This window comes from Impatiens glandulifera, chromosome 7 (assembly GCF_907164915.1).
Source record: "Impatiens glandulifera chromosome 7, dImpGla2.1, whole genome shotgun sequence".
Taxonomy (NCBI): Eukaryota; Viridiplantae; Streptophyta; class Magnoliopsida; order Ericales; family Balsaminaceae; genus Impatiens; species Impatiens glandulifera.
Window position 1 is genome coordinate 19,604,358 of NC_061868.1, and position 25,287 is coordinate 19,629,644.

The 25,287-nt window shown below is 30.0% G+C and overlaps 2 protein-coding genes across 3 annotated transcripts; both read right to left on the reverse strand.

Moving 5' to 3' along the window:
• Positions 1 to 1,879: 1,879 nt before the first annotated feature.
• Positions 1,880 to 4,229, reverse strand: LOC124945166 (transcriptional regulator DEF1-like). Its single transcript, XM_047485554.1, has 3 exons — positions 3,959 to 4,229; positions 3,487 to 3,774; positions 1,880 to 3,147 (listed from the first exon to the last, which is right to left on the reverse strand). The coding sequence occupies exons 1-3, from the start codon at positions 4,118 to 4,120 to the stop codon at positions 2,257 to 2,259; spliced, it is 1,341 nt and encodes a 446-aa protein (XP_047341510.1). The 5' UTR covers positions 4,121 to 4,229; the 3' UTR covers positions 1,880 to 2,256.
• Positions 4,230 to 7,080: 2,851 nt separating this feature from the next.
• Positions 7,081 to 10,017, reverse strand: LOC124945764. 2 transcript variants are annotated; one of them, XM_047486257.1, is made up of 8 exons: positions 9,701 to 10,017; positions 9,247 to 9,387; positions 9,055 to 9,150; positions 8,838 to 8,964; positions 7,802 to 7,908; positions 7,647 to 7,727; positions 7,494 to 7,573; positions 7,081 to 7,426 (listed from the first exon to the last, which is right to left on the reverse strand). In XM_047486257.1, exons 1-8 carry the CDS (start codon positions 10,007 to 10,009, stop codon positions 7,207 to 7,209), a joined length of 1,161 nt encoding a protein of 386 aa, XP_047342213.1. In that variant the 5' UTR covers positions 10,010 to 10,017; the 3' UTR covers positions 7,081 to 7,206. The 2 variants fall into 2 exon arrangements, with proteins under 2 accessions (XP_047342213.1, XP_047342214.1); XM_047486258.1 differs by lacking the exon at positions 7,081 to 7,426 and having other exon boundaries at positions 7,490 to 7,573.
• Positions 10,018 to 25,287: the final 15,270 nt, after the last annotated feature.

Genomic DNA, 25,287 nt, shown 5'->3' on the forward strand with positions numbered 1-25,287 from the left:
AATTTATAAAAAAAATAAGAATTTAAAATATATATCAAAATATAAATAATAAAATTTATAAAAATAATAATTTAAAATATATATCAAAATATAAATAATTTAATTTATACAAATAATAATTTAAATATATCAAATTTATAAAAATAACCATTTAAATATATAATGAATTTAAATGTAATAAATAAATAAAAACTGAATTTGAATAGTAAATTAGGTTAGGTTGGGAATGAATGAACAAGGTAGGTTAGTTTGAAAAGTTGAACGGGAAATCAGGTTAGTTTGGAAATTCACTCCTAGTCAGCGGTCTACGGTGTAGTCAAGGTCTGAGCGCAGGTGCGGATCCAAGTATAAGGCTGTCCGGACTATAGTCCGGGTAGTCTAAAATATTTTGTATGTATTTGACAATAACGACAATCAATGTGGTTATTGATGATTTTCCGTCGCTAAAAGGTACTAGTGACAATAAACTTGGTTTATTTTGTTTGTTTACTTGATATTATTATTATCAAACAAGCTCAAATAGATTTTTTTGATAAAAAATTAGCCCGAGTAGATTTCAAATCCTGGCTCCTCCTTTGTCTGAGCGACCTAAACCCAAGCGTGGATTAATCCAGACTCAGGCCTAGGGGTTGGTCAATGCACCAACAACACAATCAAGTCACTAGCGACCTAAGTCTCCGGACCTAGGCCCAAGCGGAACGTAGGAAGATGTTAAATCCATGCATGGACACATGCGAGTGGCCTAGGCCTTGCAGGACCTGACCCGAACGCAGACGCACAGCTAACCAACAACATCTTCCTTCTTCTTCGCACAGCAACAGGTAGAAGACCCCGTTTTTCTTTTGATTTCGAGGGCGGTAGTTGTTTCTGATCAATGACACCGGGGATATCACGAGCATTAAAATAAGAGAGCCACACAATTCGAATTTGTCTTGACAAATTAACATTGGTTGCCAAAAGAAACTAGATCTAGAAATTGGAGTACGTAGCTTGGATTTGAATTAGCTAAAGCCCTTCATTAATCACCTTAATTAGAGCAGTTTAGAAGTGGACACGCAAGTCGAGAACCTTTTATAAGCTTTTTAAGTTTTTCTATTTTCATAGCTAGGCTTTGTAGTTTGGTTTGAGGTTGCTAGCTAGCCTAGGAACTGTTGTTGGGATATTCACACATATTCTCTTTTTAATTATGGTTCCATAATTCTTCCATTCTTTGTGTATAATATATAATATAAGCTCAAATCAATAAAGTCTCATTTTTTTACATTTTCTTTATTGTTGTTATGATGTCGTTTTTAATGTAAATTGATTATTATATTGATAATTTAAATACATTTTTTAAATCTAAATAGATGCCATTCTTCTTCATTTTAAAAAAAACCCAAATTGAAATTAAAAACTTATTTTTGAATATAACGTGTTCTTGGTCCTTTGTGTAAGAATAGCTAGGTTACAAGTTTAATACCTTATTTTCCTTTTCAATAATTTACATGATTATTTTTTAAAATAAATATATATAATTTATATTTATTTTTCAAAACAAATTTAAAATATAATTATATTATTTAACAATAATTTTTAGAACCAACCCAAACCAATCTTCTAAACTCCAATAAACCAAAAGTTTAATTTTATTTTTTTTAAACCGACAACTTAATTTTTTTTTTATTATTAAACTGACTTAATGGTATCTCATTGTACAAACCACCCATTAGAAGAGATATTGTAAGGCCTGAGATTATTAGATTATATTTATTTAAATGTATTTCTACTTATATTGATCAACATTACAACTGCAACTGATCAACATTTAGAACATCGATCAATCATTTAAGCTCATCGATGACAAACATGACATCTAAGAAAGAAGAAAAGCAAAACACTCACAAAGCATAAACCTTGCAATCATAATAAAAGCAAAAAATCTAAGAACTTAAAACAGACATATCCAGCACGTAGTTCTTCAAACATTACAACAGATACCCGACATAATCAGCCAGACCAGCACATTGAAAAAAAAAACAAATCTTTAGTTGGTTGTTGCCAAACACTAAAACGTGGCAAGAAACCAAAACCGGTTCAAGACGAGAACTCATCAATAATACCAAGATGTTCTCATCTCTCCCCGGATATACTCAAACAACATAGAATGCTTCGTTTTCCTTTATTCAACAAGAGACCAGAAAACTAATAACCATAATCCTATCGAGGCTGATGGTGCGATGCTTTCGGGGAATATTGAAGAAAAAGGAGAAAACATTACCCTGCCCACGCTCCTCTTTGCTGCCCATTCAACCTATCAAGAACACCATTGAAATCAACAGGTTGACCATTCTCCTCCAACCTCTGAATCACAGCAGCAACGTGATCTCCCCTATAACCCATCGAAATGGTTTTCTCAATTATATCCCCATATTGATGATGGCTACGCACATATTGGGGAGGTCCGGGTCGGTTCATCTGATTTGGTTGTGGGTTCTGAATTGGTGAGCTAGTTGGTGTATAACTGCCCTGTTGAAAATGAGTGGGTTGGGAAGGACGATAAGTCCGTGGGCCACCACCACCTTCACTTTCGTATATCACATACGTGTTTGGTGGCAATGAAGGATGGGGTGGTGATTGTACTGTTCTAACCGGGCCATTAAAACCATACGGTATAGTATCTGCAGGCGAAGGGTTAATGGTATAACCAGGATTCGCTGTTTGTGGTCTAATTTGTGGGGTCATGATCTGCTGAGTCGACCATTGCTGGTACTGTGGAGGCTGATTGGCTCGATATTGAGGTTCGGATGATGGCATGAACTGAGCTTGAATTGGTTGGGAAGGTATATAGTATGATGTTGGTTGTGTTTGAGGTGTATTCACTGGAGGACCGATTGGCTGATGCTGGTGTTGGTGTTGGTGTTGTTCTGGTGGTCTGGAGGTAACTTGATGACTTAAGGCTAGGGCTAATTGTTGGTTTTGTAGGTCTGGCATGATTTCAGGTTTTTTTGACTCGGAAGAAACTGACTGAACCTGTGGTGGTCTATCTTTGTTCTGATGGGAGTGGATATCGGAAGGTTCTTTTTGGGCGAGCTGGAGTTTAGCCAATTCTTTCTGGGTGTCGGCTAATTCTTGCTTGTCTCGTAGAACCTGAACTGACCTGTGAACCTGAAAACAAGTACAACAGAATAGGGATATATAAACGTTAAATTTCAATTTAGAAAGTGATAATATGAAGGACATTATTAATCCATAAGTACAATAGAAACAACCGAAAAGAAACATGAATGAAATAATTCATCAATACATGTTGAGATCCAATGCAGATATATATCATCCAAAATGCGATCCAGCAAATCCAACTATATCACAAAAAGCCTTCTCCCATAGAACCAAAAATTGAACATGAATGACAACCATGTGAAACAGACTAAACAAAGCTTTTGAATTCGTATATGGATGTAACTAATCAAACCAACCAGGTAACGAAAGGTAACATAGACTCACCTCCTGAAGGTGTTTCTCAAGAGACTTGAGCTTAGAATCTTGCTCACCATGATCATGAACTAAATCAGAACGCAGTTCTCCAATTGATTTATCAACATTATAACAATATAACTCTAACTGCGACAAACGTGAACTAAGACCCTCCAAAAACCTCATAAGATTGTCCGAATGTCTCTTCATGGTCTTCTCAATTGTAGTCATCATCTCATGGTTAGAAGATTCATCTATTGTACCGTAAGCTGGAGCTGGATGTACAGCTGACCTAGCCATTCTGCTTTTGTTAAATTCCTGATACATATAAACAACAGCTACTACTGAGAAAGAACAACTGAATCTGGTTCAATCATTACATAAACGAATAGAATGTTTAAGAAACACAAATCAAAAGCTAATTTCTGAAGCTAAACGACACAAACCCTAAAAAAAGAATCAATGAAAGAAAGAAAGAAGATGGGTGTTGATTGTTTGTTACCTTGTTGGAATTGGTTAGAATAGCGGCGGGATCAGAGTGAGTTGCATTAATAGCATCGTCCTGGTTTCCGTAGTCTTCGTAGGAACAAAGGATGTCATCAGAGGCGGCGAAGTCGAAACCTTTAGAAGGCGAGTTATTACGGCCCGACGATCCAGATGCCATAACTAGAGAATCCAAAAAAGCTAGTTTCTTTCAAGGGATTGAAGGATGATAACACAGACAAATAAGGTTATGTAGAACCTTGAGAGATTGAGAAAGAAAGACAGATTTGCGTGTCTGTCTGTCTTATAAAAAAAAACAAAAAAAAAAAACGTTGCCAAAATATTAGACAAGATCGTAATTAAGAAGATAACACACACCGACCCGTACTATTATTGCTAGGGCTTGTTTGGTGGTACCTACTAATTATCAACCAAAAATTTTAAGGTCTTGAATCATCTAGAAGAAGTTAGTCTATTTTTTTTTTTACTTTTGAATAAATATGAATTAGCAATACAAGACACAATCATCATGTTTTTCGCATTCATTCATTTGTTTTTAAAGTAAGAATCAAAATTCGTGACATTTTAGTTTTTTATGTTAGACTCTTTCTACCGAATTATATTGGTGAAGTAAGTTAGTCATTTAGGTGACTTATTTTATACCATTCACACTTATAAATTGTAGTGAAAAATTATGAAAGTATTAATAAAATTATGAAAACAATAAGTTAGTTTCATTAATAGGTTCATCATTTTTTTTTAATGCAATTTATTGTTCAAAAGTTATAATCAAAATTAGGACTTTTATATTTAAAATTCTCTCAAATTAACTACTACCTTAATAAGTTATGATTTTTGTTTTAATATTAGTATGTAATATTAAATGATATCTTGTTAGGTATATTAAGTAACAATAATTGTACAGTATACTAATAAAAAATGTCACATAATCAATTTCACTAAAATAATAATAATAATAACTAAAGCTTGTTTGATTATTTATTAAAATAAATATAAATTATTTTTAAAAATGTTGAATTTAATGATTTTGATGAAGTTGATATTTTTAAATACAAAATCTTACATGATATTAATATATAATAAATTAATAAAAAATATTTTTATATTTTAATTAATAAATTGAATGATTTTTTTTTTTTTAGTGTATAATTCGAAAGTTGGGAGCATTACTTTATGTTATGCTGGTGCTAAATTCAAAAATAAAATAAAATATATAATTTTAATTCACACTACTTCTTATATTGTTATTTAATCATTTTTATATGTTTAGATGTCCAAGATATGTGGATGATATCAAGTCAGCTTTGTTTTTGCATTAGGTGGGGATGAGGCTTCAATTTCAATAGAAGTTTATGTCCTACTTGATTAACTCTTTTAAATTGTTGTCATTATTTTATTAGCTTGTTATCTCTTATAATATCTAATTTTACAAATATGCTCACACAATAATTTATCATTAACTTCTTTCTTTGTTTTAATTATCTACTTCAATTTAAGATATAAAAAAAAAGAAGTAAAAAATAGCTTAATTTACTATATTTAGAGAAAAAAAAAATAGTATAATAATATTTTAGTTTACTTTAGTTTAAATTTAAGGAAGAAAGTAAACCTTGAAATCATATAGAGATTGCTTTTCCCCCTTTATTAGCACTTGGTAAATGTGCCACATTTAGTGACCATGTGTGTGAAAATGTTTTAATAATCAAAGTTGTAAGATAAAGGGATGGATCAAATTATTTAAATAAATTGGTGAAACATGTAAAAGGATTTGAATATTAGCAGTACACTTTTTCAAGATTATGGTAATATATGTGAAATAATAGTATATAATAATAAAAATATGAAAACTCAAAATTGGAAAGAACTCATGAATACATGGCTTTTGGATAATTTGTACTAGTTAAAACATATTTCTATTAATATTAAAATTGATATGACAATTATAATTTAATAAAATTTTGTTTCGTTTCAAAAAAATAAAATATATAAGGTTACTCTATTTAAGAAAGAATAAAAAAAATCAACTATATTATAATTTTATTACCGTAAAAAAAATGTAAGATTCGATATCAATATCATGTTAACTTCTTATATTCAAACAAAACTAAGTATTGCTCAACATTGTTAATTTAAATGTTAACAATTCGGTGTCTAACAAATTAAATATCACGAGTTTGATTCTCACAAATAAAAATAATTTGAATTTTTTAAATAAAAAAATATCAATATTTTATTCTCAAATACTATTAAATTAAGTTATAAAATTTTGTAGTTTGAAGTAACATATTTCTAATAGTTTTATAGGAGAATGGTTTACAATTAATATCACCAGATTTTATGCTGAATCATGAATATCCTTCAATTATATATGTAGTTTATTTAGTTTCAGATCCATTGAGAGTATGGGACAATCAGGGAGTTTGGAATTATATTAATATTATATAAATACATACAAATTATTATTTAAAAAAAAAAAAACAATGATAAAAAAATAAATTGCTGGGTATTGTTGAGTTAAATCACTGTAGTATTTTTTAAAGTTTAAAATAATGAAAATAAATTTGTTAAGATAGGTGATATAGAATCAATTTGAACAAAAAAAAAATAATATATTTGATTATAATTTAATCAAGGTCAAAATATACTTAAGTAATATTTTTGGGAAAAATATACTAAGTAATATTAGTATAGACTATAAATTTTGGAGATATTACCAAATTGAAATATATGAAAGTTAGTAGCTTGTTTTTAATTAATATTTGTAAAATTGAACTTATTAAACATTAATTTATTAAGCAATTTAAAGATTTAAAAAAATTAAGGTTTTGATTGTTATTGATGATGTTAAATATTATATTTATTAAGAAATTCAAATATTTTTATTCAATTAAAATATTTCATTTTTAGTTATTATTTTTTATTTAGTTAGAAAATTTTATTTTAAATATTAACTTTTTATTGAAAGAGAACAAAACATTACAAAGGGAGGAGAAAAGCAAAATAAAAAATAATGTAAAAATTTTAAATGTTAATAAAATTATTATTATTTTCTTACTATTAGATAGACATATTTTATGTTTTTATTGAATAAAAAAGAATTTTAGAGCTCACAAAAGACAATTATCAAATAATATCTTAATTTGTCACATTACCAAATTCAAAATTATACTGTCAAAAATTGTCTACATTATCAGTTCATGTATAAATTAACCCACAAAAGAATGTTTTACCAACAGCTAAGATTTTCTAATCCATATTATAGTCATGTCTAGCTTTTCGAGTGGTGGATCTTCCCATTCGAAGCCGTCGAGCAGTAAGAGCTTCTAAAAGGATCGTTAAAGCTTCTTCAACTGCTTCGGCTTGTTTATCCAAACCAACTTTCGACAGTATTTGTATTTCGTGAAGCTCACTCAACAGGCTGATGCCTGCTGCTGCTGTACAAGTCCTATCCAACGACGGTTGTGGCCTGTCCTTCAAACATATAATTCATCAATCCTTAAAACAAAAAAACATGAAGATCAAGATTGTCTCACCTAAGTCTATGCATAGCAGATTCGCCACTAGACAAAGAAACGCAATGAATGTCATCTCCCCATATTTCCTTTGATCGGTCCTGTTAGCAAATTAATATTCGAATGAAGACAGAAAATTTACATATTCTAAAAAAATGTGAAAAGGAATATGACCTTTAAACGATTAACCATTGCAGCAGAGTTATTCCATGTACCATCAATCAATATGAAATGTACAGTCTTGTCTACATTTTCCTGTGTAGAACCAATTTCAAGATCACCACAAGAAGATTCTTACTAAAAAAATCAAGAATGTATAAACAAATCACCATTGTTGAGCACTCTAGATCTCTAGATGAATCTATATTAAAGAACTCTTGCACATTGAAGCTTGGAGCATTCTTATTAGGATAAAGACAACAAACGTTTCCCCTCCCTGCAGTTGATGTGGAGAGCAATGTGTCATAAAACATAACTAAAGGGGAGAAACAAGAACCCGTGAATGAATTTCAAAAGACAATCCAGATATATTCGGTATGAAATGTTTTTAAAACAATTTTTTCTAGCCCTCACTGCCTCGAGCCAGAAGAGCAATTCTATTGTTGACACCTTTTTTTGAACTATCTGGATCTAAGGCGGATTAAGTTCAAGTACACTCTGTTTCCAAACGTGATCCCATCCGGATAATCGTCCGTTGAGAAATCTAATCGAAATGGTGATTCCAAATCGAGTCATATACATAGTTTTTCAAAAAAGGTAGTACAGGTTGTTTTGTCACACAATTTTGTCAAGTTGATCATGATCCCAAAACCTAGATTTGTTGTCTCTAAAAAATTACAATGATCTAGAAAATAATATAATTAAAAAATAATTTGATCATGATGTCTATATCAAATGAAACACAAAATTATGCTATAATTGGGTCGTGATCTAGAAAGTAATTTATATACCAAATAAAACATATTAAAAACCATGCTATAAGTTGGATCATGATCTAGAAAATAATGTGGATCATGATTCACAAAAAATCCTATACCAAAAGACAAAAAAATCATTTTCAATAATAATTTTGATAATTTTCAAATCAGATTGTGATTGTGACAAAGATTGAAAAAAAAAAAAATCCTTTTTTTTAACTGACCCAATGTAGCTCAAGTGGAAAGAATCTTGAGGTTCGATTCCCACTAAGGAATACCTAATTTAAGTGGGGGTCGTGCTAACCTCCTCAAGGGAATAAACCATAGTCGCAAAAAAAAAATACTAATTTTCAAAATAAAATAAAATAAAATGGGAGAACAAAAATGTTACTCTCGTGCCTAAAGAGGAGAGTAATATTAAACTGAAAAAGAGCAAGACGATTGATACCTGCATGTTTAAATGCATCCCACATGATTTCTTCATGTTCAGAAATCCCATAAAGGCACAAACTCGCATCTTGGGAGCCAAAAACTTGCCATAACAATTTACCCGTGTTGTTCTGTCTTAAAAAATCCTGATAAACAACCACCATACCATTATTGAATTTCATTCCAAGAGTTAAGTAAAACAAATACATTATTTAAAATGACTAAAATTTCAAAACCTTCGGGTGCATATACACCCAAAACCGCATTCCTTTCCACAATGAGCAAGATGGTATCAGTCTCGAACACATACAATCTTCCATAGAAAGCCAACACTATGCAACAAAAATCATCAATTTCATTCAAAGAAGTTAATGCACTTTGAAATGACTTATAACCCATAAAGGAATAATCAATGATCAAATTCATACTTTCTGACAAAGGTAACCTCTGCTCCCAAGCAAACGACATGCTATTTGTCGTGCAGAAAAGAATTGGAGTTTCTGCTCAGAACCACTCAAAGATTGGTATTTTGCTCTATGTTTCTTATCTTCATACACCTTTAAGTCTCCCTGATTAACACAATTTTACATCAACAATAAATGAAAGCTGATCAATAGATATGTGTACAAATGCAATATCATCTAGAGTTCTTTAATCAAGATCAATGTTCATGCTCAAAATTGGATCTAGATCCATCTAGGTCTAGAATGTTCATGGTCAAAACCTAGCACCAATGAACAATTTGGTTCCAATGAAACAAATTAGCTTGCTTTGAAGCAAGATACCAACCCATTCCAAGAACTATCATGATTGAGCTGGATATAATTTGATGAGAATGAATAACAGGGAAGAAAAACGATGATGGGTATAAGCAAATTGAACCTGCAATTTCCCACCAAGGCCACCGAAAGTCAAACGGGCATCGGCGTCTCTCTGAAGAGTCATTAAGTCGTCGACAATCTCCTCAACCATGGCGGGTACTTGGGAATGTGTTCCCCATCCTTGCCATTCATGAAGGGTTATAGCAGAAGAGTTTTCGCAGAGGCCATGAGCTTCACGGGAAGAAGAAGACATGGCTGATGGAGAAAAGGTTGTTGGTGGCGGACCCATTTGAGGTCTTGCGAAGAAGAGGGTATGGCATTGGAGCATCACGGCTCTAGCACTAGCAGGACTAGTTGGAAGCCGGAGCATTGTCGAACCCCGGTTCTTAGAATCCCCACCCGCCTATCTTTTGAAGGCATGGCAAATTTTCGGGTCCGAGGATCCGAATCGGACTTGAATCGAATCGGACCCAAATTTTCCTCGAATAATCGTGTCTATGATTGACCAGAACTTAACCCGGCGCAATAATACTCAAACCGAAATTAGATGTTCAAAATTATTTTTTTAGGATTTTTTTAGTCTATATAATTTATTTTTAACTAATTAATAATTTAATATTTATTTTTACATTTTAAAATATTTTTTTATTCTTGTAAAATAAAATAAACAAAAATTAATTTTAAATAATTCTATGTACAAATATAGAAAAAGTTACATGTTACATTTATTATTTCTAATCAACTAGAAAGAACTCATAATCTTAATATACATAAACTAGTTGAATATTATCTTAACTATTATAGAATCAATTTTTTTTCAATTTATTTAGAAAAAAGTCCAACAATAACATGAAAAATATGTTTCCACTATTTTGACACAAATTACATATCTATCTAATATAGTAATATAACATACAACATAATAACCTTTTTTTTTTTCACACCAATAGATCCAAAATTAATTTTGGCAAACAAAATATTAGATCTAACACAAACAAAATAATAGATCTCCAAAATATATCAAATTTAAAATATATTTTCTCAAAAATATATCAAATTCTTAAAATCTTCATTCTTCAATCCTCTCCTCAACGTCATTTACATCTGTAAAAATAAAAAATAATTAGCTAAAATCATTTACAAATTATGATCTCAAATAATAAAATTATACCAAAATCTTTATCGCAATTTAGATCTAAATCTATATCTGCGTCCATCAGTGGCGGACCCAGAAATATTTTCTCGGGGGGGCCAAATACCTAATAACGTAGCATTTTTTGGCTATCAAATAAATGCATTTTTTAATTAAAATTTTACTCGATAATTACATAAAAATACTAATAAGCACAATTACTAAATTATTCTTGTCCATGAGTCGGTATAAAAGAAGACAAATATCTTCATTACGTTGACTATATCAATCAATCAATTCAAGAAAATTTCCTTTATTTGATGAACTACTTGACTAATCATGTCCTCGAAAAGGTAATCCTTGCCTCAATAGAAAGCGTGTTACATCAAATATTGTCGTTAAACATGTGTGATAATTTATTTCTATATCACGACCATGTGTACGTAAAACGTTTCTCACGTTATGTCTTTGATCTTAAAATGATTCAAATTGAATTCTAGCTTCATTATGACAACTATTTGAAGTTCTCATATGACGATCGAATCTTTCTAATGCTCTTTTCCAATTTTTGTACTCATCTCTTATAAATGTATCATCTACGTTTTCTCTATTTAAAGGTTTAAAAAGATAACATCAAAAACAAAATGATGCATCTTTTGATATGCTATATTCTAACCATGTATATTTGATCAGTAACATTAGACTCATTAGTAGGCTCATTAATTGATTGAGAAGACTCATGTTGGTCATTGATGTAGAAGTACAAATTCGTTTATAGAACATCTTCATTATTCTATATCCTACATAAAATAAATGATTAAAAATAAATATGTGTCACAACCCCTAAATAAAATCTAACAAATACATTTATTTGTTGAAATAATTTAAAATTAATTTAAAATTAAGAAATATAAAATAATATTTTACTCTTATATTTATATAAATGGTTATTTTACCCTTATATTTATAAGTAATTTGTATTATTAATTATATTAAAATTAATAAAATATATATATAAATAAATTATAATATAAATGTAGTTTTAAAATAAATAATAATATTATATGATTTTCATTATTTTATATATAATTCTGTATATTTTAACTTATATAAATAAATGTTATTTATATATTAACTAAAATTTATGTATTATTATAAATATTGTATTTTAGAAAAAAGATTTGTATAAAATAAAATATTAATAATAATTAGTTGTATTTTAGAAAATATTTTTTTTTTTGTATAAAATAAAATATTAATAATAATTACTTTAATAAAATTATATTTGAATTTTGGTATAAAATAAGGTTATAATTAAAGAAATGTTAGTGGTAGGGTTTCATCACCTGACCTCTACTATACATTTCAGCTCCAAAACCACTCAGGCAAAGCCTTATTTGATAAACATATATATATAATATCTTAAAACTTTTACCCTGGTTGGGGGAGGCCCGGGCCCCCCAAGGCCCCCCTTGTAGGTCCGCCACTGGCGTCCATGAACGATGTTTCATTTGGAGGTTCACCAACACATTAGTAATAAAAAAAATGGATAATAATAAAAAAATAGAATAAGAACTTTATTGTTTTTCAAAATATTATTAACAATACCTGATAACTAACTTTTTCACACATAAGAGCCTCCATCATCTTCACATTAAGCCTATTCCAATGAGGACCAACAATTTTACCAAAAGACTCTGAAACAACTGTTGACATTGGAATCGCCAACAAATCTCTTGCAATTGCTCGTAACGTGAGATATTTAAAGTCACCATTCCAATAAGCGAGAACATTAGTATTCAAGATTGTTGGAAACAATTTTTCCTCCAAATACATATCTAGCTAAGATTTCATTTGTGTGCTCATATATTCGTCGCTTTCAAAAAAACTAGTAAAGTCTACATGATAGATAATACTCATTGACTGGAGAATAATTGTGTCACTTGTGGTCAGTGGGGCATTGGAATATTATTTGTGTATTCCTTCAATAAATAATAAAACTTTTAATGCACTTCATCTAACTTTGTTTTCCATTCACTTGAGTAGAAATGTGTAAAATAATATTGAACCAACTTCAATTTACTATTTAGATCCAAAATACAAGCAACAACCATCAAGATAGGTGTATCTAACCAATATTTGTCAAACTTCGACATCATTAAAATTGTCATATTTTGAATCTTTTCAATGAGAAATTCTATCCAAGTAACGAAAGTCAGTTTAATCTCACATATTTTAGCAAAACATATATTGGACATAGGATATTTTGTTGAAGAAAATAACTCAGTCGCATTGAAAAATAGTTCAAGTCTTTCACATACTTCTTGGGCAAGATCTCATTCATTATCATTTGGCTCGTGTTTATATTGTCTATCCCGAAGAGAGCATCGACAAAAAATCAACTTATATTACAAAGTAGTTCTTCGCATGAAAAAAGTTGAATTCCATCGAATTTGACAATCAAAAGACAATTTATTACCCATGTGAATTCCTAGTTTCATTGCATTATCTTCAAATTCCTCAATCCTTCTAGGCGAAGCCAACCAATACACGACACTATCACGTATTTTCTCAATTAACGACTTAATAACATCTAACTCATATTTCACAATCAAATTCAAAATATGTGCACAATAACGCATATGAACATATTCACCGTTAAATAACAAATGACTTTTGTGCAACCTATAGTCCTACGCACCACATCTTGAACCATTACATCATTTGTAGAGCAATTGATAACAGTGATGGTTGACAATTTGAAGTCCAAATTCTATTTCAACAATGTATTCGTTAACACATTGGCCAAATTTTCGCTCTTATGTGGACATGGTACATAGATAAATCTCAACAAAAAACTTTGCAACACCCATTTATCATCGATAAAATGTGTTGTCACAACCATATATATTTTCCGTTGGTATGTACAATTCCACATGTCAGTGGTGATAACGATTATTGATTAATTTCTTTTTACCAAAAGTTTCACTCTAACTTTTTCGGCCTCATAAATCTTTAACACGTCTTTTTTGTGATGTTTCTCGAAGGAAATCGCATCGGTTTTTGACAAACATATTCAAGTAAATCTCTAAACTTGATGTGTTCTATCATAGAAAGTGAATAGTCATGGATAAGGATCAACATTGCAACATGTCTTCGAAATTCTTCATTAGTAAATGAATTAGTCTCAATAACTTATTTTTCCTTCAACAAATATACTTTTTGCACTTTCTTGCATCTTCCATGATTTTTAAACAAATGTGAAGTTCCATTGATCGAAGAACCACCCAAATATTTATCACAATAATTACATTTGGCTTTAAGAATTCCTTCAATACTCTCCTTAGTGAAATGCTCCCAAATCGTACTTCTATATATTTTTTTGGAGTAGCATTTTCACTAATCTCTTCTATTTCATTTTCAACATGAATCAAGTGTTCCTTAACGGATTCTGTTGTGTTATCAAAACAATCTAAGAACTCTTCCGTAGTGGTTGCCCTTACAATTTCTTCAATTGGACTCATTTGACTAAAATAAATTAAATAGGAAATACATCAAGTGAACAATCTTGATCATACACTTTAATTATTAAAAAAAAAACAATTCCAATTTAAACTAACAGGACTACACAGGAAAATTAAAGAAAAATGCAGTTGATATTAAAATTATTAGTAAACTCATCATTCAACAACTGCAAAAGATTCTTTTCATTCTTTTTAAGGGTTTTTTCTTTTAAAAGGATAAAATTAATTTTATTTATCTATTTAGTGGCAATTACACTACATAAGAAATACAAATAAAATATTATACCAATTATAAACATATAACACTTGGACATAGTAAACTTAATGCGTCAAAACATCACTAAATATATTTTTGCATTGCTCACTTTATTATAAAATTTGTTGGGATTGATATTACGGTCCTTGAAATCTTATGTGTGAGTATGTTTAACGCGTAAGATTTGTGATCCTCCTTGTACTTCCTCTCGAATGGCTTCTTGTCATCCCTTTTGAGTTTCTTGTAGTCAACCATAAAATGACCTGGTCTGTCACAATTAAAACATTTTAAATTAGCATTAGACTTGTTTTTATAATTATTTCTATTAAGATTAGAGTTAGAATGATTCTTCCTCATGAACTTTCTAAACTTTTTGACAAATAATGACATCGCATTGTTGTTGATCTGTTCAGCAGACTTAGCAGATGTCAAAGTAGGTGACTCTTCAGTAGTCACCAATGCTTGTGTTGTGATGGAGGTGGACAACTCATCCTCATTCCTTGAGTTTATTTCAAACTCATAGACCTTCAGATCGATAAAGAGATCATGCAACTCGATCTTGTTGAAGTCCTTGGATTCCCTCATAGCCATCGTTTTGATATCCTATTCTCTAGGAAAAGCTCTAATATCTTTGATAATAACTTCCCCATTTCTATATACCTTTCCCAGGGTTGAGAGTTCAATGACTATTCTGCTGAATCTTTCGTCGAACTCAATCATAGTCTCACTCGGACGCATCCTGATGCTGTTGAACTTTTGTGTGGAAACCATCAGCTTTTTTTTGTTTGATTGTTGCCTTCACAAAGTTGAGTCAGCTTCTCTCAGATCTCTTTGGATGAGGAACATGATTTGATATTACTGAATATGTTCTTGTCTAAAGTTTTGTATAGGATGTTTTTGTCCACATTATCGAGGTTGACCTTCCTCTTGTCTTCAACAGTCCACTCGTATCTGGGTTTCTCCATCATCTGAGGAGCACCCACCGTTGTATTTCTAGTTGTGTTGAACTTTAGTATCTTCATGGGACCATCTATGATGACATACCTCATGTCATCATCTTGTGCCGCTAGATGTTCTTGTATTCTAATCTTCTAGTCATCATAGTCTTCCTTTGAGAATATTAGAATCTTGTTTAGGTAAGACATGATTCAGATATCTACAGTAGCTTAAGAATAGAAAACTTTGCTCTGATACCACTTGTTAGGATCAAAGACAATAGTTATAATAGGGGGGTTGAATAATATTGTTCTATTTTTCACTTAAATGCGATTTTAATCCTATTAGAGATTGAACATCTGTTTCTATTCTTGGACAAATCGTAGCAAAAACTCTTGAACGGTTTAAAGTGCGGAAAATACTTGTAGGATTTGAAGCGGAAGATATAACAATGAATGAAACAATGAAAATACAACACAAGATTTTTTTAATGTTCGGAGATGAAACTCCTACGTTACCCCTTTTTATGTTTCTAGAATAATTCCACTAGAAACTTTGATTTGTATAGATGCTACACAAACCCTTAGATCATAGGTCTTAACACTTGCATGTCTGACCTTCTAGCTCTCAAACTATCTTGTTGAACAGACAATTATCTGTTCAACTTACACAAGTAAAATGATTATCAAATTATATAAAAGATTATTGCTCAACGTATATCGTCTCGTGTATGCGTAACGTAGTGACTTTCGAATAACGAGCGAGAAGAGCGAGCACTTGAGTCGAATGGAGAGGATTAACCATTGCTATTTGATGCCTTTTTATATTTGATGCATGGCAATGGTTGAAACCATTTTTCGATATGTGGAAATGGTACGTTTGTCGTATGCCTGGCGTATGAGATTTTAGTGCGCAGGGGAATGGAATATTCATTTATCGTTTTGCATGTCAGAGTAGAGAGTTGGTCGTACATTTTGTTGTATTGCAATTTATGCATACTCAGCTACTTGACTTAGATGATAAGCATTCAGCTGATGTAAAACTCAACTGATAGCGAGCTCTGTTGATGATCAGCTCTGCTGATAATGAACTCAATTGTTGATCAGCTCAGCTCAGCTGTTAGCGCACTCTGCTGATGGCGAGCTCTACTGCTAGCAAATTTTTCTAATGATCAACTCTGCTGATGAGCTACTCTATTGATAGCGAGCTCAACTATTTGAGCAACTCTATTGTTGGCAAACTCTACTGATGGAGCAGCTCAGCTGATAGCGAGTCTGTTGATGACAACTCTACTGATGGAGCAGCTTAGCTGATAGCGAGTCTGCTGATGGCAACTTTGCTGATGGAGAAGCTTAGCTGATAACGAGTCTGCTGATGGAAACTTGATGATGGAGTAGCTCAACTAATAGCGAGTCTGTTGATGACAACTCTGCTGATGTAGCAGCTCAGCTGATAGCAAGTTTGCTGATTGTAACTTTGCTGTTTGAGCAACTCTGCTGCCAGCGAACTCTGTTGTTTGAGTAACTCTACTGCTAGCGAGCTCTGTTGTTTGAACAACTCTGCTGTCAGCGAACTCTGTTGTTTGAACAACTCTGCTGCCAGCGAACTTCAGCTGATGGTAGTTCTGCTGTTTAGCGAGTCTATGATTTTACCTGCACATTAAGACATTGCTGAACTTAGTTTTATTCATTCATCAAAACCATGTGGGTTCATTTTAATTATCCTAAGTTCATTTTAATCAATTAAAACCTTTTTCATAATTCAACTTAATTTAACGATTTTCCCTTTAATCTTAATTTAACAATTTGCCCCCTTTTTCCACGTATATAGATTTCTTAAATAAAAAAAAGAAGTGGTTTAGGTTTATGAGAATTAAGGAGTATCAATATTCTAATTATTTGAGAACTCTAGATCAATTAAAATTCTTAATAGGTCATCATACATTCATACCCACTTTGGTTGAAGCTCTCTTGGATTTTCCAATTGCTTCAAAGATTATTATCATTTTTTCATAAGTTTATAACTAATAATATTTTTTACTATTATTTATTTGTTGTCTTATTTTTTTTCTTTTTAGCTTTGATTCATTTATAATTTTGGTGTTTTCTTTGTCTCAACTGCCTAGAATGACAATGAGTATCCGTATGCTCGATACTTGTAGGTACTCGATGGTTGAGTTCGATCGAAGATGGGTAGTAGAAAATATACTCAATCGGTTCAGAGATGAAAGTATGTGAAACTTAAACCCGAACTCCGATACCCGACTATACTAATATAAAATATATTTATATATTTTTTTTCTAAATACTAATATGACATTTCACATCCCCATCGTTACATTTATTATAATAATTATATCATTTATTTCATTACCCACACTTCACATCAACTTCTTTTTCTAATACAAAAACGTTAACCCTTCTTCATTCTCCAATCTTCATCTTCATCTTCATCTTCATCTTCATCTTCATCTTCATCTTCATCTTCATCTTCATCTTCATCTTCATCTTCATCTTCATCTTCATCTTCATCTTCATCTTCATCTTCATCTTCATCTTCATCTTCATCTTCTAACTAGCAAAATATTAATTTTATCTCTAATCAATTTCATCTTCCATCCTTAATTTTTCTTTATTTACTCTATATTTTCTTCTTTAATTATAATAACAACTCTTTCACATCTACATCATACTTATATAACAAAGTAATGTTTTCAAATTTTTAAAAAAATATTTAATATTACTAATTTTAAAGTTATTTATTATTTAGTTATTCTTCAATATTTATTTTCAATATTTATTTTGTAACTTTTTTTTAATAAAATATATAAATTCACACTTTAATCGACTAATAGGATACTCATCGGGATTGAATACCCGGCAAATCGGAGAGAAGAATAAAAATAAAGATACCCGTCGAAGTCGGGATCATAATCAAATAATAAAATAAAAATTGGGTTTAGAGACGAGTATTTTACTACCGAGGTAGAATATCCTTGACTAATATTGAATATGAGAATTGTAAATTAGAGGGGAAATTTATTAACCATTCTATAATATCAATGATACATACAAAAATAAAATGAAAATTGATCATAAATGGGAGGTCATCCCTAGGAATAGTGCTAAATTATTCCAAAAAGATAAATATTTCTGATTTCAATTGTTTTTAATAAATATGCATAAATAACAATTATAGCCCCCATCATAATTATACGCATTTATTTAATATGTTTGAAAAGATTAGTGTTTGACATTTTTTTAAAATCTAAACAAAATGCATTCATTTCATAAATATTTTATAAACTTATAAAATATGTTCAGTCATCAAATTGGTCAACTTATCAATTTTCAAACATTCAAACGTTTTGCACACCACACCCAAAGTTATTCACATTAACCATCATTTGATATAATCACAAATAATACACCACATGACCCAACGTTATTCACATTAACCATCATTTGAAAAAGTTATAATAAAAAATAAGTCAAATCTTATAAGTGATTAAATCTTAAAATTGATTAATTAAGTGCAAAAACTTATTAACTTTTTAAATAATCAGATTCACACATTTTTTTGCTCGTAAAACTCAAGTTTACTAACAACCACGAAAACATAAAACTTCTATGAATTGCATGCATCACATTTTTATATAGACATTAATCGTGTCTTAATCCATATTTTAAAACCATTAGGACAGATTAAGTACTAACATAAAATCAACAAACATTCATGCATATAAACCACTTTAAAATAAACTAAGCAGTTTAATAATTATTTTTCCAACCTATAATCCCTTGATTCTGAAAATTGGGATATGTTAGACTAACTCATTAGTGGTGAAGGTACATGAAATACATATAAAATTTAAAAATAGATTTTTATTTTATTTTCCTTGTCTCACTTCATTCATCTTATTCTCCAAGTTTTTTTCTTTCCATAATCTATCAATTCTCAAATGTAGTTCATTAGTAGAGACCATCTTAAATAAATGAATTATTAGGATGTACATGTAGTCGAACTAAGTAGTCATTGTGTTTCTCGATCTTATCGTAATCGAACATTTACTCATACATTTTCCTTTGCTTGTTTTAGAGTTGAATTGGACGTTAATACACTTCGACTATTTTAATCTCTCAAAATAAATTAGGTCAGCCTACTCTTAAACTTAAAATATTACTTTCACTCTTGATCTCTCTTCTTTTGGAAAACATATCTACTGGTTATAATTCAAATGGTTAGAACTCTCAATCTCAATTATGTTTTAATGGATATTTTGGGTCTTGAAAATAAATATTGTTATTCGAAAATGATTATAAGTTCTATTTCTATGACAACTATATGAATGTGCAGATCTTCTTATGGGAATGATCTTCTTGATAACTTTAAAGTTTAGTAGGTTAGTATAATGATTTCCTTGTTTTGACCCATTTTGTTAGTCTCGTATTTTTTTCATTGTGTGTAATGATGCTTCTCAAAAAGTTTATAAAGAGTAGATAATTATTATTGTTTTAATCATTAATGTGTGATGAGTTTGGCCAAGTAAAAGAAAATTAAAGGTAAAAAAGTGTTATTAAAAAAAATTATGGAGATGAGTGACATATTGTTCCTTTCAAAAAATTGACATATTGCCTAATGGTTAGGCTCTTAGTCACGAAGCTTCATCTTCAAATATTAAAAGTGCTTATTTTCTTTTCCTCGCAATAAAGAATAGTTGGAGTTTTTCTTAACATGAGAATAATTAGTTTTAAGCTGGTAATTAAAATCGATCAAGCTAATTTAAACTGAACCGATCAAATTGAATAACCAATTATTTGTTAAATGTCTAAACCAAACTCAACTGTTCGGTTTGTTGGTTTAGTTGCGGTCGATTCACCAATTCGACCTACCAATAATGATTAAAATGCTTAATTCAGCTATGATTAAGAGTTTATACTTAAATCTCTCTTAATTATTAAGTTCATTTTTTTTTTAAAATTAAAAATAATTGTAGAAAGATTTTTATTTGTAGTAAAAAAAAAATATGTACGATTAAACCAGTTTGTATGCTATCTTTTTTTTCCTTCCTTTTATTATTGTTATTATATAGTTTTTCAAACATTTTATGCATACTTTAATTTATTGTTTAGCAGTTACATTTAAGAACAAATAAAACGATCAAATCGACTGAACAAGACTAAAACGAAATGAATAACAAACCGAAAACTGATGGTTTGAAAATTTTCAAACCGATTTCAATAATTTAATTATGTATTTCAGTGTACAAATCGATTGATCAAATCAAACGGATTATAACCTCAATAGCCTTATTGTTTACTTAACAGAGCATATTCAACCGTTCACATCATTGTTATAAAAGTTTTAAATTTAAACAATTTTACTAATAACATCTATCACAATTAGAGTTTGAGCATACATTTGAGACGCAATTAATAGACACTATAAATATCAATGGAAATGTATATGTACCAAACAATTACAAAAATTGTTTTCAAATGAGGTAATTGCGTAAAATAAAATAAATTCTTGTGTTTGTATGTTTGTTTCTTGTAACTATCATCATATCCGTATTTGAGAAATGTGTGGTGTGGTGGAACTAATGTTGAATATCATCAATTCACCTAATTTTGGTTCAAGCCAAAAATGTGTGGCAATAGGTGGATCACTTTTATTTCTCATGTATGGGCTTCTTGAGCCTTGATGTTACCAATTCAACCAATGACCTTTCATTTTTTGTTTCCACAATAAAGAAATAAATATGTGGTCACTCAGCTTTTATTTTATTTTTCTAAATACACACATGTTGTTAGAGAATTGACAACTATTACAATGACATAAAAGAAGCTACAAGAAGCAAGAGTATAGTGATAAATAAGAGAAAACAAAACTTACAAAACAAATAAAGAAAGAAAAAAAAATATCAATAAATAAACATAGAACCCATATATATCATATAAAACATAAATATAAAAGATATAAACAAGAGTATGGAGGAAAAAATTGACTTTTAAAAGTGCCTCGAATTTGAATAATTAACTTAATTTAAGGGTAAGAGTGATTATTAAGAGATTAAAAATCACAAATTCGATTATCATTTAGAACGCTTTAAATTAAAGTGAATGTCATGACGAGATGAAAAATAATTGCGAGTCTCAATTTCATATAAATGAGAGAAATTTTTATATATCAAATCCACTTATCGTTTTAGTCACTTAGATATTCAATTTTCATTAAAATTACATTTGTAATAATATTATATATTTTTAATAAGAAAGTTAACTATGTATTAAAGGATGTAAATTGATTAACATTAATCATTTATTGAATTTTAAATAAAACACTATTTGAAAAAAAAAACATTTGATTTCAGTCAACCTTTAGATGGGGGATATCATTATTTATTTCCATAAATTTCTTACTAATTAATAGAATAAGTTAATGCCCTAAGCCAATGCGAAAAAAAAAAAAAAACATTTTTCTTTGAATATTAAAATGGGTGTAAAATCCTTTTTAGTATTTTTCTTTTTCAAATGAGTCAATCACATTTTGGATATATATTTGGATCCAGATAAAAAAATAAAAATAAAAATAAAATTTTGAATTTATCTTTCTTTCTTAAAAATTTAATGTTCAAATAAAAATAACAAATGTTTCTAAATGAAACGATTATGTAAAGTTTTGTCTAAAATATATAAATTTATGGTTATTTTGAAAACAAATCTTCAATAATTATAACATTATTTGTAATAATTAATTTTTATATTTAAATGAAAACACTTATATAAAGTGAATTGATCACGCTTTAAATAATTTATTTTACAAGGATAAAATCATATAAATAATTCTGAATTGTTTTTAGTAATGTTCAGTATAATACTATTTGTTGACATATTTATTTTAAAATAAAAGTAAACTCTTTAATTATTGATCTCTACCAACTTAGAAAGGATAAGTCAAATGTTAAATAAAATATAATAAAATAACAATGTATTCTCATTTATGTGAATCAGTCCAACAATTATATCGAGCCTAGTTAACAACATACTTCATTAAATTTGTGATATAATTTGTCATTTGAAACAATCAATTACATTATATATTTTGTTACCATTCCAATACAATTGCAATATTATTTAAAATGTTAAAATTAAAGTTGGAAGTAGGTTTGTTTTTTTGTTTGATATATACAATAGTTTTCTGAATTATGATTAATATATTTTCTAAATCACCATCTAAATTTTAAAGTCAACTTGACTATTTGCTTTAAAATTGAATATAATTTTGAGTAAATTTAATATAATAAATCTTTTGTTTAAAATCATAATGTAAATAATAAAATATTAACTCAAAAGTGAAATTTGAAGTTTGAACTAATCTTAAATTGTTTTAGCCATTATTTATATATTTGTTAATTTATCCCTAGCTAGCTAGCTATCATATTTCTAATATGGTTTTCATATTTTAATCAACACTTAGGATCAGATCAGGTAGTATCAGAGCATGTTTAGGATCAGAGCGCAGATTTCTAGAATTGATAAAATAAACAAGAATTATTTGATTTCAGTTCTTGAAGAGAAAGATTATAATAATTTTATTGATTGAATAATAATATTTATAATAGTTTATCTATTTATAATAATAATAGAGAAATAACTAAATTGAGAAATTATAAAAATTCATTATTATATTTAACCTAATTAATAGGAGATAAATAAATAATTTCTCTTATTTATTTAATACTTTATCATCCCATTCAAGAGAAAAGGTGAGACACAAACCGTGAGCTTGCTACGTAAAAGAGCAAATCGATGAGAAAAAAGACCTTTGGTGAAGATATCAGTCACTTGATCTTCAGTAGAAATGTATTAGATGAGTAGTTGTTTACGAGCAATTTTTTCTCGAACAAAGTGAAAATCGATTTCAATATGTTTTGTGCGAGCATAAAATACCGGGTTTGCTGATAAAAATACGGCACCAATATTATCACACCATAGAACCGGGGAAGAAGAAAGTGAAACTCGAAGTTCACTAAGTAGAGATTGAATCCAACAAAGATCAACAATTGTATATGCAAGAGCACGGTATTCAAATCCAGTACTAGAGCGAGCAACTACTTGTTGTTTCTTAGAATTCCAAGAAATGAGGTTGTCACCTAGAAAAATACAAAATCCAGTTGTTGAACGACGATCATCGGGACATCCTGCCCAGTCAGCATTAGAGTAGGCATCAAGAGTGAATTGTGAATTTGGACGAAGAAATATCCCATGACGAGGAGTATGGCGAAGATATCGAAGAATACGTTTAACCGCTCCCCAATGAGAAGATGTGGGAGTTTGCATGAATTGACAAGCTCGATTGACATCAAAGACTAACTTAGGATGAGTTAGTGTAAGATATTGTAGAGCCCTACTATACTACGATAGAGAAACGAATCAGATAAAGGATTACCATCATGTTTAGAAAGGGATGAGCCAACAGAGACGGGAGTGTGTAATGGCTTTGCTTGAAGCATATCAGCCCGAGTGAGAATATCGTCAATATACTTGGATTGAGAAAGAAATAAGTCATCTTTGGTACGAGTGGCTTCCATTCCAAGAAAGTAATGTAATTGACATTAATCTTTAACAGGGAATAATTTATTTAATTGAAATATAATTTTTGTTAGAAACGATTTAGAGTTGCCTATGAGAATAATATCGTCCACATATACTAAAAAGTATGATGTTATTTGAGGTACATGATACGTGAAAAGAGCCGTGTCAGATTTCGATTCTTTGAAATCAAGAGATAGTAAAGCAGTCCGGAGAGTAGCATACCAGACATGAGGATACTGTTTAAAACCGTATATTGCTTTATGAAGTTTGCATATATGATTAGGAAAATCTGGATGGACAAAACCGGGTAGTTGTGCCATGTAAACTTCTTCTTGTAGAGACCCATGAAGAAATGCATTACTAATATCAAGTTGATGAATGAACCATTGATAAGATATTGCCAAAGAAAGAATAACACGAATAGTAGTGAGTTTTACCACAGGAATGAATGTCTCTTCATAATCAATACCTTATTGTTGATGGAATCCTTTAGCCACGAGACGTGCTTTATGTCGATCAATAGACCCGCCAACTTTATGCTTGAGTTTGAAAACCCATTTACATCCAACAATATTATGAGATGGTGTACGAGGAATAAGAGACCATGTTTTATTTTGAATAAGATCGTTATATTCATTTGTCATGGCAAGACGCCATTGCGGATCCTTATTAGCTTTGGTAAAACATGTAGGTGTAGTAGCGGAAGAAGTAACAATGAGAGCTGATGATGACATAGATCGTGCTTTATTGCGTGTGATCATTTGATGAGTAAAAGATTTATGTGCATTAACTGTTGTGATAATTGGTTGTGTTGAAGGAACAATAATAGTAGGTGGAAGAAGATGATATAGTGTTTGGTGATGTTGTGGAGGTCGAAGAGGGTGATGATGGAGACGGTGAAGTGATATGAGATAATAGAGGTGGTATTGATGAATTAAGTATAGTTGTTGGAAGCGATGTCTCATTATCTTTTTGTGGTTTAAACAAGTGCACAAAGTCCTTACTTTTGAAAGGAAAAGTGAGTTCGTCAAAAGTGACATGTCGAGAGATAAATATTCGTCCAGACGGAATGTGAAGACACTTATAACCTTTATGAGATGAATTGTAACCAAAGAAACTGCATTCAGTAGTATGAAAATCAAGTTTGTGTTGATTGTACGGCCGTGTGAGTGGATAACAAAAACACCCAAATGTCTTCAAAAA

Coding starts and splice junctions, on each gene's coding strand:
- LOC124945166 (XM_047485554.1), bottom strand. CDS start 4,120: ATGGCATCTGGATCGTCGGGCCGTAATAACTCGCCTTCTAAAGGTTTC. Junction 3,775..3,958: donor TTCTAACCAATTCCAACAAG/GTAACAAACAAT, acceptor TATATGTATCAG/GAATTTAACAAAAGCAGAAT. Junction 3,148..3,486: donor TTGAGAAACACCTTCAGGAG/GTGAGTCTATGT, acceptor ACTTGTTTTCAG/GTTCACAGGTCAGTTCAGGT.
- LOC124945764 (XM_047486257.1), bottom strand. CDS start 10,009: ATGCTCCGGCTTCCAACTAGTCCTGCTAGTGCTAGAGCCGTGATGCTC. Junction 8,965..9,054: donor GGGTGTATATGCACCCGAAG/GTTTTGAAATTT, acceptor GTTGTTTATCAG/GATTTTTTAAGACAGAACAA. Junction 7,728..7,801: donor ATCTAGAGTGCTCAACAATG/GTGATTTGTTTA, acceptor GGTTCTACACAG/GAAAATGTAGACAAGACTGT.